This window comes from Lycorma delicatula, chromosome 1, assembly GCF_047948215.1.
Source record: "Lycorma delicatula isolate Av1 chromosome 1, ASM4794821v1, whole genome shotgun sequence".
NCBI lineage: Eukaryota > Metazoa > Arthropoda > Insecta > Hemiptera > Fulgoridae > Lycorma > Lycorma delicatula.
This window is the reverse complement of record NC_134455.1, coordinates 281,200,397-281,216,315: the sequence shown is the minus strand read 5'-3', so window position 1 is coordinate 281,216,315 and position 15,919 is coordinate 281,200,397. Positions and strand designations below refer to the sequence as shown.

Below are 15,919 nucleotides of genomic sequence, written 5' to 3'. Positions count from 1 at the left end.
TTTAACACATTTTTTAAGTATTTTCAAAATAGAAGAAAGTGGTGCGATAGACATATGCTTGCAATATTACGTTTATGTATGCGAAACATTATTTCTTTACTTCTTTACAAGAGCGTGATGTTATAAACGACAAACGTAGATGATGAATAATGATAAACTTAAACAAGAAGGTAGATTTCGCATACATAAATTAGAGAGTCATTTTGGGATTTTTTTTTGTTTCACATAGATGTGCTTTCTTGTATAAGTTTATCAATACTCATTATTTGCATTTGTTGTTCATAACATCCCGGTCTTGTAAAGAAGTATCATGAAGACGTTTCTTAAGATATATATAGTCGAGTGTTTTTTAGGCCTACTGGGGAGAGATATCACTCTAAAAAAAATCTCAACGCACCGCGGTTGCTACCTATGGGGTGGTGTGGAAATGCAACAACACTCTAAACCCCCATACAGTAATGTAAAACTATTTTTTAGAAATAAAATTTAGTCGATCGGCATTACTGGATGAAGGTTCAGAGGCCTGCGGTGTAATCCGACGTCAGATTCACCATCTGTTGTCGAATTACACTTGCGAATGGTGAGGAGAGTGTTCCAACACATAAATTCATTTCATAACTTTTTTTTTTATTTTACAGATCCAGACACAACCGGATTTAACCGGTTACAACAACTCAAGTCACTTTTGTATTAGTGACCCGATAATAATAAAAAAAAATTTCTTTATCGCATCCGCTCTTATTAGAGACGACGTTTGAGTTCGCACGTACGCACTAACGGCTAGTGCGCATGCGCCGATTCGAATTCCAACGCTGCGATTGGTCAATCGGACAACTTTAGACCACGTCGGTCCCACAATTCTTCAGTCGAGCGCCGCATCTCGCACGGTAAACACGTCTGCGTTACTCCGCTGACGCACGCACGCAAACACACGCGCAGCAGACACCGCCGCCACCGCCTCCCGGTGCACGATCCACGACGAGAACCTCTCTCCGTCACGGTAACGCCTCCCGACGCCATCGCCAGGACGACCAGGATCATCCTCGAGGTACGTCTAATTTTTTTTTATTCACTTGTGTGTATATATGTATGTGTGTGTGTGCGCGCGCGTGTGTGTATGTGTTTGTGTGTGTGTGTGTACAGACTGATGTGACGTTAAAATTCACAGCTTACGTAGAACATTTTTCACTCATTACATCAGGGAGTCACCGCAGCCGATTGGTTTAAGGCGTCAGTCTGTCGCGTCCCGTCATGACCGGGTTCGAATCCTCTAGCCGACCGAATTATTTTTCACTTTAAATATTATTTATTTATTTATTTAATTCAAACCGACCGCCACACAACAGTGATACCAACCTTTGAAATATTACTTCAATATATAAACATGTCAACACAAAATAAATCAAGTTGGCAACACTGACTCGCTGTCGACACAAAATAAATCAAGTTGGCAACACTGACGGGGCTCCGGCGTCAATGACGTCACAATCCAAGATGGCCGACCACCGCCATCTTGAATTCAAGATGGCGGACACCCGCCATCTTGGAATGACGTCATTTTTGACGCCGTACCCCTATTTTAGTACTACTCATTTTTAGTTATTTTGCTATTATTGCTGAAAAATAAGCTGTAATTACTCATGCTTAAAAGGGATTAGAAAAGTAATTACAACAAAAAAAATAATGAAACATAAATAGACTAAATCTTGTCTCACAAAACCCGGCAGCAGATATAAATATGAATTCAGCATGTATGAATAATATCTCAGTAGTTTAGGCTGAGTTGTTGATTGAACGTGAATATTATATTTCATGGCGCAGGGAATATTTAAAAGAAATTCAGCGATTTATGAAGAGAGTAAGACAATATATTATCTAGATGAAACTTTGGAAAACGCAGGACATGTACGGTAAAATGTATCAGATAAAGAAATAAAGAGCGCAAAAGTTGCTTTTGTGGAAAATTTGTGAACTAGGATGAAAACTTTGGCTGGAAAAGGTGAAAGATTAATAATTACGGACCTAGGAAGTGAAAATGTGTTTTAGAATGATGACTTATGGATATTTGAAATCAGATCTTCCCACGAGTATCATGAAGAAATGAATGGTGACAATTTTATGCAGTGATTTAAAAAATTGTTGAAATTGTTGGTGAAGGATTCGTCATAGTAATGGATAATGCACCGTTCCAATGCCTGAAAACTGAAAGAATTCCACACTTCAACACGAAAATCAAAAATTGCCGAATGGTTAAAATCGCGGACACTGAAGACCTGTTAAAATTAAACTTTTAAAAACAGTAAAATCAGTTAAAGAAATGTTCATTATCAAGTAGAAGAAATTTACAGGCCGCACAGCTAATCAGGTATTGAAGAAATACAATAATGCAACAAATAAATTTTTAACCTTTTTCATGATGAAATGTTAATACAGCAGAAACGTACTTTCTTAAAAATGTAATTTTTAAAGTAAATATACTATTTATCAGAATTTTCTAATTCTGTATCACAAGCGATTTTTACTTAATTTTTATGTTACTAATAAAGAGAAGTCTTTTCTCGGATGGATAGCGCTAAATTAAATTAGAATCTTCATACAGCTTGTTATATTTTGGTTTGCTGTACGGTTTTTTGAGAGGACGTTTAATTATTAGCCTGTGAAAAATATTGAATGACAATTATTTTAATATTTATATATATTTTTTTCTATAAAGATCAATAATGCAAAAACGAAAAAAGAATTCTGTGAAATATTTATATCAAAGTAACTCGTGGCGCTTTTATTAATCAAATGCTATGCCGATCTTTCATAAGCCCTTGGGAAAATTAATCGAAATAAGAAAATATTTTTGTATTTTGTTGTTGACCGGCCTGATTTCATGCGTTTTCTTTTAATCTTCAACAAAAATAAAAGCTAATAATGTTTTGTTAGATTAGCTTTAAGTCCTGAAGGAGTTCAGTTTTTTCTTTTCCACTTTTTCATTTTATTACGATTTTCTGAGTCTTTAAACATAACTTTTATGATTAGAGAATTTATTACATACAATTTTAAAAAACAGCTTACCAAATTTCAGTTTAATTTCCTCGAGCGCTTTCGGCTATTCTGCCATCGTCTAGAGTTATATAATTATGATTAAAATGATAAAACTACCGTAACTGAATTATATATATATAACAATTGATGGTCATTTTATTATTTGTCAAAAAATAAAGTTTAAGTCTAAGTGACTACGTCCGTATTGTAATAGTTTCTCAATCGTTATCATTTGTTATTATTGTTATAATTTAAAAAAAAAAATTATTTATAATAATTATTATATCAAACGGTGCCATGTTCGAAAAACTAAATTTTTAATAATATATTCAACTCCTAAGAAGAAAGCTGTACTTTCATTTTATGAAAAATGGTTCCTTTACTTGGAGAAATTTATCTACCAAATGAAAGTGTGTTTAAGTGTAGTAGCCAGAATTATTTGAATGAAAATTGAATGTGGTACAAATCACTTACAAATTAAAGAAATTGCACACAAAAACGAGGAATTAATGCTCGATGATGTTTTTTTCATTAGAAATACTAACTAAGGTAGAGGTTGAAAAAAAACAATTTTGACCTTCTGCAATAGCTGAAGCCAAAGTACATGAATCAACAGTTTGTGAGAGATTGTTGGAGGCAAGAAAAAAACATTTGATTCTGAAAAGGAACAACTACCAGGGTGATATTTTAGTCCTGTTACCCAATTGTTAATGTCTGTAATTTTTTTCTAAGAAAGGGAAATTTTGTTTTGACACGAAGTTGGTAGCGCTACTCAACCGGTATAGATACGGCAGTGTGACTTGATTCTCCTTGAGCTGTGTAAACTTTTGTTCCGTTTCCGGTCGTGTTACGAACAGAATGTCTTTTACCATAGAACAACGAGTTTTCATTCTTGAACAATATTTTGCAATCGGAACCATCGAGATGGATCCAAGCTTCATCACTAAAGAACACTGTGTTTAAAAATTTGATTCCGTTAAACTAAAGGCAATATTGCAATCACTTGTTTAAATCTGGAGGCTGAAGCTCTTGGACTAATCGTACGCGATACGGATACAATTTCAATTGTTTACTAGCTTTCTGAACACTCGAATATGACAAACTAACTTGCGTGGAAAGTTTTCGTAAACTTTTCAGTGGAGAATTGAGCAATCTTGTTTTCACATTCTCTAAAACGTCATCTGTCAAGCGAGTTGGTCGACCACTACGTTTTCTGTCGCAAACATATCTGTCTCTCGAAATCGGTTTGCTAGCCTAGAAATTGACATTTTTTCTGGCGAAGGAACACCAACAAATTTAATTTGAAATGATTCTTTTACACTGGCGTACGATTTCGTAGCAAAATATTGTTCAAGAATGAAAACTCTTGTTCTACAGTAAAAGACATTCTTTCGTAACACGACCGGAAACGGAACAAAAGTTTACACAGCTCAAGGAGAATCAAGTCACACTGCGGTATTATTACCGGTTGAGTAGCGCTACCAACTTCGTGTCACAAAACAAAATATCCCTTTCTTAGAAAACAAATTATCAGACATTAACAATCGGGTAACAGGACTAAAAAATCACTCTGTATAATAATGAAAAAATGGCTTAAGTGGGCCAAAAAGTAAAGAGATTAGATTAGAGAAGACTGAAGAAAAGCACTGTCTTAATCCTGACTATAATGAATCGCAATATATGTTAAAGGAATAAGAAAGCAACAAATATGAAAAACAAATAGTGAAAAGTAAAGTCCAGAAAATATTCAGAAAGCCATGAATTGTTCTTTAAAAAAGATGTTTCAGTTATAATTAAAATACTTATTTTACAACAGAATCAAAGACCAACTGGAACAAGAATTAGGGGAATACCAAAGGGGATTTAGACCGTGGCGAGGCTGCCCAGAACAAATTCTAAATTTAAAATTAATTATAAGGTATCATAAACTAAGGAATAAACAACTGGTAGTGACTTTTATTGATTTCAAGAAAGCATATGATTGTGTACATCGAGAATCCCTACTAAAAATCCTGAGAAATTAAGAGCTTCACCCAAAAACTAGTCAAAATCATCGGACTAACACTAACGGATACCAAATCCAAGGTTAAATTCAGTGGAGAAATATCTGATCCATTCGACATCAAAACAGGACTGAGACAAGGAGATGGACTGTCACCGCTTTTATTCAACTGTGCCCTTGAATTTATAAAACGGAATTGGAAAAAATTAAATAAAGATAACGTTAAAATAGGAAAAGATATCTCAGTAAATTGCCTAGGCTTTGCGGACGATTTAGCCCTACTGGCCCAAAATATAGAAGAGGCCAGATACCAACTGTCAACACTGGAAGAGATTGCAGGAAAAATTGGTCTAAAAATTTCATACGAAAAAACCAAAATTATGGTGAGAGACCCACTATGCATAAGCAAAGTAAAAATAAACAATAATGACATAGGACTAGTAGAAAACTTTAAATATTTGGGGGAAAACATCACACACAACCTCCAAGAAAATCCAAACTGGAATGAAAGAATAAATAAACTATCAAAGCCACAATAAAAACACAAAACATCTATAACAAAAAAATGCATGTCCATAAACACAAAAATAAGACATTATAAGTCAATTATCCAACCAGAAATACTTTACGGATGCGAAACCATATTTGGACCGTACCAGACAAGGTTTACCGACAAACTGGAAAAGATTGAACGACAGATTCTACGACGATGCATCGGGAAAAACATTAAAAAAGACGGGATTTGGAGAATTATTCCAAACGAAGAGATTTACTAAACGATCATCCCGATAACTAATACATTTAGAAAGAAGAGAATTTCCTTTCATATTTTCAGAATGGAAGAGACCAGACTTATCAGACGGATAATTGAACTTTTCTGTAACAAGAAAAGCAGACCGAAATGGTTATACGAAATACAGAAAGACATGGAGGAACTAGACACAACCCATGAAAACCTAAAAACGACAACCGGAAACTATGAGAAATTAAAAAATAAAGAAACAAGATTCCTATCAAAACCCAAGAAAACGATAAGCCGGGTGTACTCTGAACAAGAAAGGCCAAGAAGATCTTAGAAATTATTGGCAAAAAAGAAAAGCTGAAAAACAACAAATCAGCAAGAAAAGAAAGAACTTGCCAAAAAGATGAACTAAATGAACTAAAGTGATCCATTATGGTCCTAAAAGTAAAAAAAAAAAAAAAAATACTTTTTTTTTCACAGTTTTTCCCCAGTTACCTAAACTTCAGCCAGATGGTTCTGGTGTGTTTTAGCAAGCTTTTGCATACTATCATTGGTTAAAAAAAAATCAAAATTTTCACAGATAGTTATAAAAGAACGAGACTGACCTCAAAATTCACTAGATAGGAATCCATCTGAAAATTGTGATCCATTTGTGTGGAAAATTGTGGGAAGAAATAATACAAGAGAAATGAGTCATTTACACGAATGACATGAGTCACTTAATGAGCAGTTAATACAGGGATTTTTGAAAAGTATAAAGTCATGTAATTTTGTTTTTGGTAGACTCATTGACCAATAGAGTTTAAATGTTAAATAGGTTAAAGGAAGAAATATTTAACTTTTTTTTATATTTATATATTTAAATATCAGTAATAACTTCAGTTGATGGTTTTTTTTACACAGGATGATACACTTGATACAATGTACTTGATACAATGGGGCGTCAAATGTTTGTTATATGTGAACTCGATTTGTCCATTAAGAATATCAGTTACTGTGTTTGCTTGTATCCAGAGGTCGTAGATATTATTAGGATGTGGTTTTTTTCATATATGTAGAATGATTTACAATATGCTCATACCTGTCTTGGACATTGCCCACTTTAAGTCTCTGTGCTATTTTGCACTCATTTTATCTTTGAGGCTACATCCCACTTGTCTTGTCTAAAACTTTATGCAATTTAAGCAGTTTAGTTTACTGAGGCATTATGATTACTGTGTTCTGGATGTGATAGTTTAATTTTTTTTTTGTTCAGATAATTACAAGCTATTTTTTTCTGAGATTTCTTTTTTCATTTATACATCATGCATTGTTCTGTGAAATATTTCATCTTTTGGCAACCTTTTTTTTAATTTTATTTATTTTGTTTTGGAGTAAGCCAATGAATAAGTAGTACATTCATTTTTTATGCTATATATTTTCTTACGGTGAATCTGCTTATGTGAGTTTCAAGTTTAATAGAAGTTTAAAATTTTAGGTGATCTATGAATCACATTTTTTAGAATTAAGAATACATAAAGTCAGGTAGGTTTGTTTGAGTCAATGTCAATAATTAAAAACTTGCTGCCATTTTTAATATTCTTTTTGTGTTTAAATGATATGCTTGTTGGTTCCTTTTATAACAGTGAAGTTAAGATATACTCATATATCTTATGTTCTTAGCTTATTAGCTTATGTTCTTATTAAGCTGGAAAATTGATTTAAGGCATATATTGTTAATTCAATTGTTCATACTGTCTTGTATAGCAACATTAACAAATCTGGCCCAGTTTATAGCTTTGTGGGTATGTTAGATGTTTATAATATATTTATAGATTAGAGATTCTTGTTTTACTCACATTATCAGTACATTTTTTTTAAATTAAAAAAGATTGTAAGTTTATAGAGATTATTGATAAGTAAAATTTGTATAAGTACTGTTTTATTCTGGTTCATCAAAAGTTACATATTTCACTCAATTTGTGGGTGTAATTGTGTTGTTTTATTTAAAAAGTATTATGCTTTTTCAGTTAAATATATGTACAGAAAGATAAGAAAAATATTTATTTACTAACAAAAAATTAATATTTACCAAATACATAAAAAAACATTAATTACACTGATACACAAAAAAATGTTGTTGTTTCTCTAAGTATGATAGCTCTTGAATTGCTTTTTTTCATACATTACAGATCTGAAAATACAGTTTTTCTGTCACCCTTAGTTTTAAATAAATTACGCTTCAAAAATAAAAAAGAGAAAATATAGTAAAATTTCTAATTTTTCACGGCCAATTCTCTTATTTGAGGACCAACAAATATTCCTTCTTTAATTTTTCGTTCACTTACATTCGGAAATTTCTGTCTGTACAAAAATCTGGGATAATCCGTCTTCCTTGCTTTTTCAAAACTTTTCATTAATCCTAGCTTGACATGGGAGGCAGTAAAAATATTTTTTTGGGTTCAATTAAGGCTCATGAATAATATTTTTCCCAAATGGAGTTAAGTTGTCTCGTTTCTTTCACTTTTTGGTTACATAATGTTTATCCCCAGCTCGGCTGTCCCATTCGCAAAAAAAACACATGTAGTTAGTATAGCCTAACTGTGTGCCTAACAAAATAGCTATAACTTTCAAATCACCACATATGTTCCAGCTATGTTTTTAAAATTAATTTTTTCAAGAATATTTTTCATCACATCGTATGTATCTTACAAATTAATACCATAACGATTGGTATCGAAGGATATTTGTTACCATAGTGTAGTAAAACCACTTTTAAACTACATTTGGACAAATCTACGAAAAGGCAGCAGTCCTCAGGTTTATGAACTTGTCCTAAGTGCAACATAAGCTCATCAATATTTGTGCAATAAACCAAACTATTTTCATCAATAAACTACTGAGAAAGTTCTTTCTGTCGGCTTCGAAAGCTCAAAATTTTTTAATTTTTTTAAAGTAAATTTCAACCTTGCAGTCTTGATCCTAACAGTTTGACCTGATTTTTTGATAAATTTAAATCCCTAACCAAGTCATTTAATTTATTTTGTGATATAAAGTGTGGCTTATTGGAAGATAATTCAAAATCAAATTCAATGTAATTTTCTTCAGTACTGCCTGATTCTTCATCACTGCTTTCAAAACATTCATTCACAGGTGACTCAGGCACTGGAATAATTTCACTGTGAGGTATAGAACTGATTGCAAATTGCAATGAAAGATATTTTACAGTATGTTTAGATTTTTTAGAAATTCCAGACAGACTTGTTAATCAAAAGTAACAATCGGTTACATGATCCTTTGCTTCACGCCAAATCATACGTACACCAAACGGCAAAGCCTTCCATATACCTTTCAATTCTTTGCTCTTAAATATACAGAACAATTAGTGCATACTATATGAGTAGCCCACGTCTTATCCTGATCACCAATTTTACACTGAAAGTACAAATGATATGCTCTTTTAAAGGTGTAATTTTTTTTTTCTATTTGATTATATGGTAAACTCACCACATACATAACAAAAGGCATCCACATCATTTACATAATTTTGAGGCATTATGACACTGCACTGTTAACAGACTTACAACAGCAATAAGACTGAACAAAATTACTTCATTCCTAAATTCAGTGCTTAATACAAACAACACAGCTATGTTTGCAGCTACATGTTTTGACCTGCACAGACATGATTAATCTTGTCCATGAAGGCTCACTCTTCAGTATTAGATATGATGTCATAATATGTGACTATGATATGATTTAATTCTTTGTCTTGTATTATTTATTAGTATTGTTTATTTATAAATAAACAATACAATAATAACTTACAATAATTTGTAAGCTATACTTACAAATTATGCTAACAAAGTTAAACAATAAAAAATGAGCTAGCAAAATACAATATAGGAGCTTAAAATGCTAACTATATTTTGAAAAATGAAAAAATCCTTTAATTAAAATTTACAATTTTCAAAAATTATGGGCGATAGAAAAATTGTGAGTTCATTATTCATTTTCAGCATCATGTTTTGCATGTTAGAAAAAAAAATTATATCTATCATTGTTATTTGTACATCATTCTACAACACATACATAATTTATAAAAGATTAATATAATAATCGATTAATAGTCTGTGATAATATATATGATTATATGATTATATTTAAATACGATATCTATAATTTCTTATTACCTTGTATACAGTAATGTACAATCCTATGAAAATTCCTGTTCTTATGTGTTTTGACTGTAGCTTTAATGTTTTTAATGGTTGATTTGACACATTTTGTACTTCTGATATCAATGATTGCAGCCACTGTATTGCAACTCCAAAAGAAAAATATTTTATTCCGCTCTGAAAATATTCAGTCATAATGTTACTAAATAGTATCATTGATTATTGCTTTTAATTACAAAACTACAATAGGTAAAATGAATAGAATAAGCAAGATAGCTGTAAAAGTTTCATATTACTGATTCAAAATCTAAGTGTTCCAAAGTTTGTGGTTGAAAACAATTATGAACAAAGTGATCATAATGTGGAAGTCACACCATGATTCGGGTTTAAATTTTACTTATCAGTATTATTATTATAGTGGCTAAACAGACACAGTATTGAAAATATATGAATAATTTAAATAGTTTGCATACGAATGTGTATGGGGTATAATAAAATGAGTTAAATTAAGAGGAAAATGAATATTTAAGATGATTCTTATGAGGATTTATGAATTATTATGTATTATTAGGGATTTAAGAAGTATATAAAAAGTAAGTTTAATGGAAAGAAGTTTGAGATACCTTGGTTATACAGAATTTCCACACTATGTTTGAAGATGATAATGATTATTATCAGTGTTCAAAAATTAAAAAATTTATTACGTTAATTGTGTTTTCCTGAAAAATTTCAATAGATCTTATTTTTACAAGAGTAATGAACTTCTTAAAAACTCTTACATTATATTTTTTATTCAGATATTTAATAGAGTCTGGCTGGCCATTCAACCAGCTTGTATAGCAGAATGGCACCAACTGTCTTTCAAGTCATGGGTTAAAGTCAAATCTCAGTTGGGTGCAACACTTTTTATAAGATATAAAATTTTGTTTCCATATTACTGTGAACAAGATTTAAGCTTTGAGGTAGATTTTTTTTTTGTTTTAATTTACCTATTCAGATGTATCAAGCTTAAGACTTCATTTTAACTGAAGTTTTTTTTTGTCAGCCAAGTATAGATTAAGAAAAACGCTAATAGTACGTTGTAAAAGGACTGTACAAAAATGTAAATAGGTATAAACCAATCTATCTCCCAAAGCATACAAGTAAGAAAAGAGCACAATTTTATCCCCTCATGATGACACAAAGGCAGAATTTAAAGAAAGAACAACTTAAGACTTAACAAAAAATGGTGAATTAATATGGAAAAAGGTGTAAAAAGTAATATAAAAAATGCTGAAACAAAGCAAGATGAGAATGAGAAGAGTTCCCTTATAAATAGAATGTAGTTGAACAAGTAAAACAGATTTAATACCTGTCAAACAACTTTAAGATATTAGAATTTATCAATTTGAATCTCATCATCATCTAGGATACCATCAATTCTGTAAACCATTTTGAACTTTCACCTCATTTTCAATAAAAATATGACAATCCATTACGTAGTAGTTAGGTGGCTGATGTTTGGGTATCTCCCCAAGCCACATAAAATCCATGTGCTAACCTTGTGTATCTTGAGGGCAGCGAACAAGTGCCTCAAATTTAAAAGTAAACTTTACAATGTAAAACATTACATTGCCATATTGTTTGTTTAGACCTGGTGATACTAAGTAATAAATTATATGAATGGAGATTTAAAAATTGGACAACTGAAAAAAACTATTTTAAAACGTTATGTAAGTTTTAAAAGCTATCTGTCATTAAATTACCACACAAATTAATTTATCTGTTATCCAGGAAAATCTTTGATAAATGTAAAAACTATAAGTAAGAAAAAAATAATATAGATTACCAACACTATATCTTTCCAACAAGAACCATTGTGTGGACAACTTCTACTCATTATGATGTTACATTGCGGAGGAGTAAAAATCCTGTAACAAAGAATGAACTACTTACTACTACTTTAATACCCTGTTAGCTGTATCTGTTGTAAAATATTGGCAGTTCAGATATCCATGGTTTTTATATCAGGTACTATTGGTTATTTTAAAAATTATCTGTTTATTTACTTAATATTCTCTAAAAAAACTTCCTAATGAACAATATTTCATGTTTTTTTATCCTCATAAGCCATACATTTTTACATTTTAGGCAGTTTATTCAAGTTATATCAACATGAAATTATCTGTAGATAAACACAGTTTCTTCTCAATACAGATCAAAATTTTACAAAATTTGAACTTGGCCCTTACAGACACACAGGCCACAGTTTTAATAGAAAACAACAGAGCAGAAAAGTTAAAATATTTTAATCAAAACTTTCTCTCATCTTTGGACATTATTAACTTTGGATGAAAGAGTACAACTATTTTCATTTCAAACAGAGATATCTAATCTTTAATGCCAAATTTTCTGGTCTTCAGTAGTTACTATAAAGAAGAATATTTTCATTTTCTAATTTTATATAGATGGCTATTTTCTATTGCTTGCTATCTGAGATCTATAGCTGTAGACATTCTTTTTTCTTTTCTGAAACTACTCATCATCAGCATATAGAGTTGAGAAGCATTCAGATTCACTAACTTCATAAAATCAGCTTCATCATTGTTAGTAAATCATTCTGGCAGGAATATCATCTGAGAATATTAGAGGTGGATGATAGCATGCTCATGATAATATGAGACATAATTAAAAGAATGTGTATTGTTTAATCTACCATTAGTTACATGTAAAATTTTCACACCATTAATCAGGTATAGAGAATTTTTCTCATATGTGACATTTAAATTAAAAATTATTATTTTGTCCCAAATATGTTTAGTACTTGCAAGATATGACTGCGGATAAGGTATTAGAAAATGAAACATCATTAGCAAAAAAAAGAAAATACCGTATTTATTCGAGTACCCCCCGCACTTTTTTTCTTGGAATTGGAGAGAAAAAATAAGGGTGCAGGGCTTACTTGAAACATAGCCTTTAGCCAGGATAATTTATGTAAAGTAAACGCTTTCTTAGAAGTACCTAAATTCAATCACATAAATATAGTTACATTAGGCTTTCGTTTTTCAATACCGGATGCCGCTTATACAGAATACATCCTTAAGTATTAACATCCTGTACATATTATCGATAGGAACAAAGTTACAGTATTTTTATAAAACTGATTCATTCTGTATAGCCTGCATCCGGTTCTGCTCACTTCTAATCTCCCCTTCAGAAGTGTGGGGGGAATATCAACTTACTGCCACGACTACAGAGCCTCTATTATTGTTCTTCAGGAATTCCTAAGAGAGTTTTATCTGTTTTCCAGTAGACCAGAAATGGCATATAAAAAGTGAGAAAAAATTTGGATTTGAATGTTTGCATTGAGTTTGTTGTTATGCTTGCATAAGTCTCACAAAAATGGACCAGTCAAACTAATTTACCTGATCTTTGTTCACTTTTTAATATAAATGATAAGAGTATGATTACAAATTAAATAGTTATTAAAAACATGCATGATTTAAGATTAAATTTATTTTAATACTGAAAATAAGTTAAGGAAAGAAAAATATAAAGTAAAAAGAAGAAGTTACTACAAGAAAGGACTAACCGAAACAAAATAAATGTAAGAAGTATGATGAGATACAGTCGTAGTTAATAAAGATCCCTTAAAGAATTTGCTAAACTTTTAAGATGTTTAGGAAAATAGACATGTTTAATTTTTGTGAACAGAAAGTTAGCTGAAATATTAATACATAGTATGATGAACAATGAACGAACATTTCATTATAAGAAAAAATATGTTGAAGCATATAAAATTTATATACTTTTTTAGTTGTTAATTGTTATTAACTGATAATGTTCATATCTTAATCATGGAAGATATTGACTATATAAAGATTGAAAGATATTTATTTTTCAATTTAAAGTATACTACTATCTGGGTAGGAGTAGGGAATATCTCTGAATAAAATAAAAAGATTAATTAATGTTGATATAACTCTGTCATTTTTCATGTTTGGGTGAGCCTGTCCCAACAGACGGATTCATCCTTTAATAAAAAAATATATGAGTATTAAAAACAAAAGAGTATATGATTCTATACTATTTATAGTATGGGTACAATCGATCAAGTGTTATGAACTTTATCTGATTTGGCAACTGTAATTTTTTATGTTAATAAATCTCACAGAATTTTATCAGTAGCCTAAGTACAATTCTTAAAATGCATTTTAAAGACAAAATTCCATTTCTAAACATTGAAATTAGAAAATAATCATAAGTATAACTGCTCCTGCTTTTAACATTCAATCTATTTTTATATTGTAGACAGCAGCAGTTAACTTTCTAATTTCAGTATATCTCCAGGTTAGTAATTATGTTTATTAGATGAAATTTGTATCTATTATTGGTTGAATTTTGTAATCCATTTACATTTTTTTTATTTTAACATTATATTAATTTATTAAAAGCTATTTATAATTATTATGACATAATTATAAATATTAATGTGAGTAAATTCTTACACGCTATTACAAATACACAAATTACTATTTTCATCAGACTAGTCAGAGCTTGTTGAACTAAATTCAAATCTCAACCAAACTGACCACCTTCAATTAATGAACGATTAATTAGAACAAATTTGTTAATTTTTTACATGTTTTGTGTGAAATATTTTTGAATTGCGTATAGAGTATTGTGGAAGAGATAATCATAGGAGATAATTATATGGACCCTGATGTTAATATATTCCACAAGCAAGTATCAGCTTTCTCATGTTAAACACTACAAAATATTCAATACAAGTAAAAGAATTCTGCAATTTAGATTCAGCCAACAGAAGTTTCACCAAACACTTATATTTTTGTATTGCAACCTTATTGGTTTATTAAATTATTACAATGATGATCCTATTGGATATTGTCACTATTTTTTAAGATTGCCAATTTTTTACAGTTTATACAGTTTTTCACCACCATAGTTAAAGGGTTATTTCCGAGTGGTGTATTTATAGTGAAATTTTAAAATTAACTTGCCAAACAAGTATGTAGGATTGTGATGTCTATCTATGCAGTAGCTGTTGTCACATCAATTATTCATGAGAGAAATACAATTCAGGAGAACTATATTATTGACTCATCTCTCAAATTTTATAAAAATATAAATAATTTCAAAAAATATATAACTGACAAATAAATTTTCATCAATCAGTTCTAGTTAGAAGCTGTTTCCCCTGCTAGACAGAAATCTAGCAAGATTTTGCAAAGAAAATACAGCTGTTTTAAACAGCTGTATAGATATAGTATAAATTAATATGTAGAATGTTTCAAATAGAGATTTTTTTTTAAACAAGAAGGAGGTATGTACCTTTTGGCATATTCATGTAATAGTTTTATGAAAAGAATAATGAAGAAAACTGGAAAGTGGTTTCAAAGATGTAGTAAATGATAACAGCTATTTATTTATCTTTGATAAAAGTAAATGTGTAATTTTTAAACCTAGAGATGACTGGGTGGGTTCTTCATGGGTAGTTTAAATTGTACAGCATTGAAAAGCAAAGATTATACTTTTTGAGGTCTTCAGTATTAACACAAGCGTGTAAGAAGATATCATTTTTTCATCGTAATAATATATCGCAGTTTTTATCATATTTTTAATAGCCATAAAAGAGATCTCTGTTAAGATCTATAGTACATGTATAGATAATTTTGTACAAGTTTTACAATACTGATGTAAAGAATATTTTTGGTAATAGTGGAACTTCATTTTTCAGATTATCTCTACCTAGTCAATTGGATTTTAATAAAACTTTGAATTATACAGATTCAAAAAATGGCTCTCAGTTTGTTAACTTATCTAATATCTGCTTATGTAAATAAATATATATCTGAAAAGAAATTTTCTGGATGAGTAAACTGTTATAGTGGAATGCCACATCTATTTTTGGGTAATTATTTTACATATGTCAGTAATTTACCAATCAGTATTTCATCAGAGTTTGTAATGTATACAACGATGCTA

The 15,919-nt window shown here is 30.4% G+C and overlaps 1 protein-coding gene across 2 annotated transcripts in view; it reads right to left on the bottom strand.

The window, feature by feature from the left end:
- Positions 1-15,919, bottom strand: part of LOC142332236 (transmembrane protein 135-like) — a 62,469-nt gene that overhangs the window by 14,006 nt on the left and 32,544 nt on the right. For both annotated transcript variants that reach the window (XM_075378541.1, XM_075378549.1), the window contains 2 exons: positions 11,763-11,844; positions 9,950-10,111 (listed from right to left, as the gene is read on the bottom strand). In XM_075378541.1, the coding sequence (XP_075234656.1) occupies positions 9,950-10,111; positions 11,763-11,844 (244 nt within the window). The remainder of the gene's footprint in view (positions 1-9,949; positions 10,112-11,762; positions 11,845-15,919) is intronic.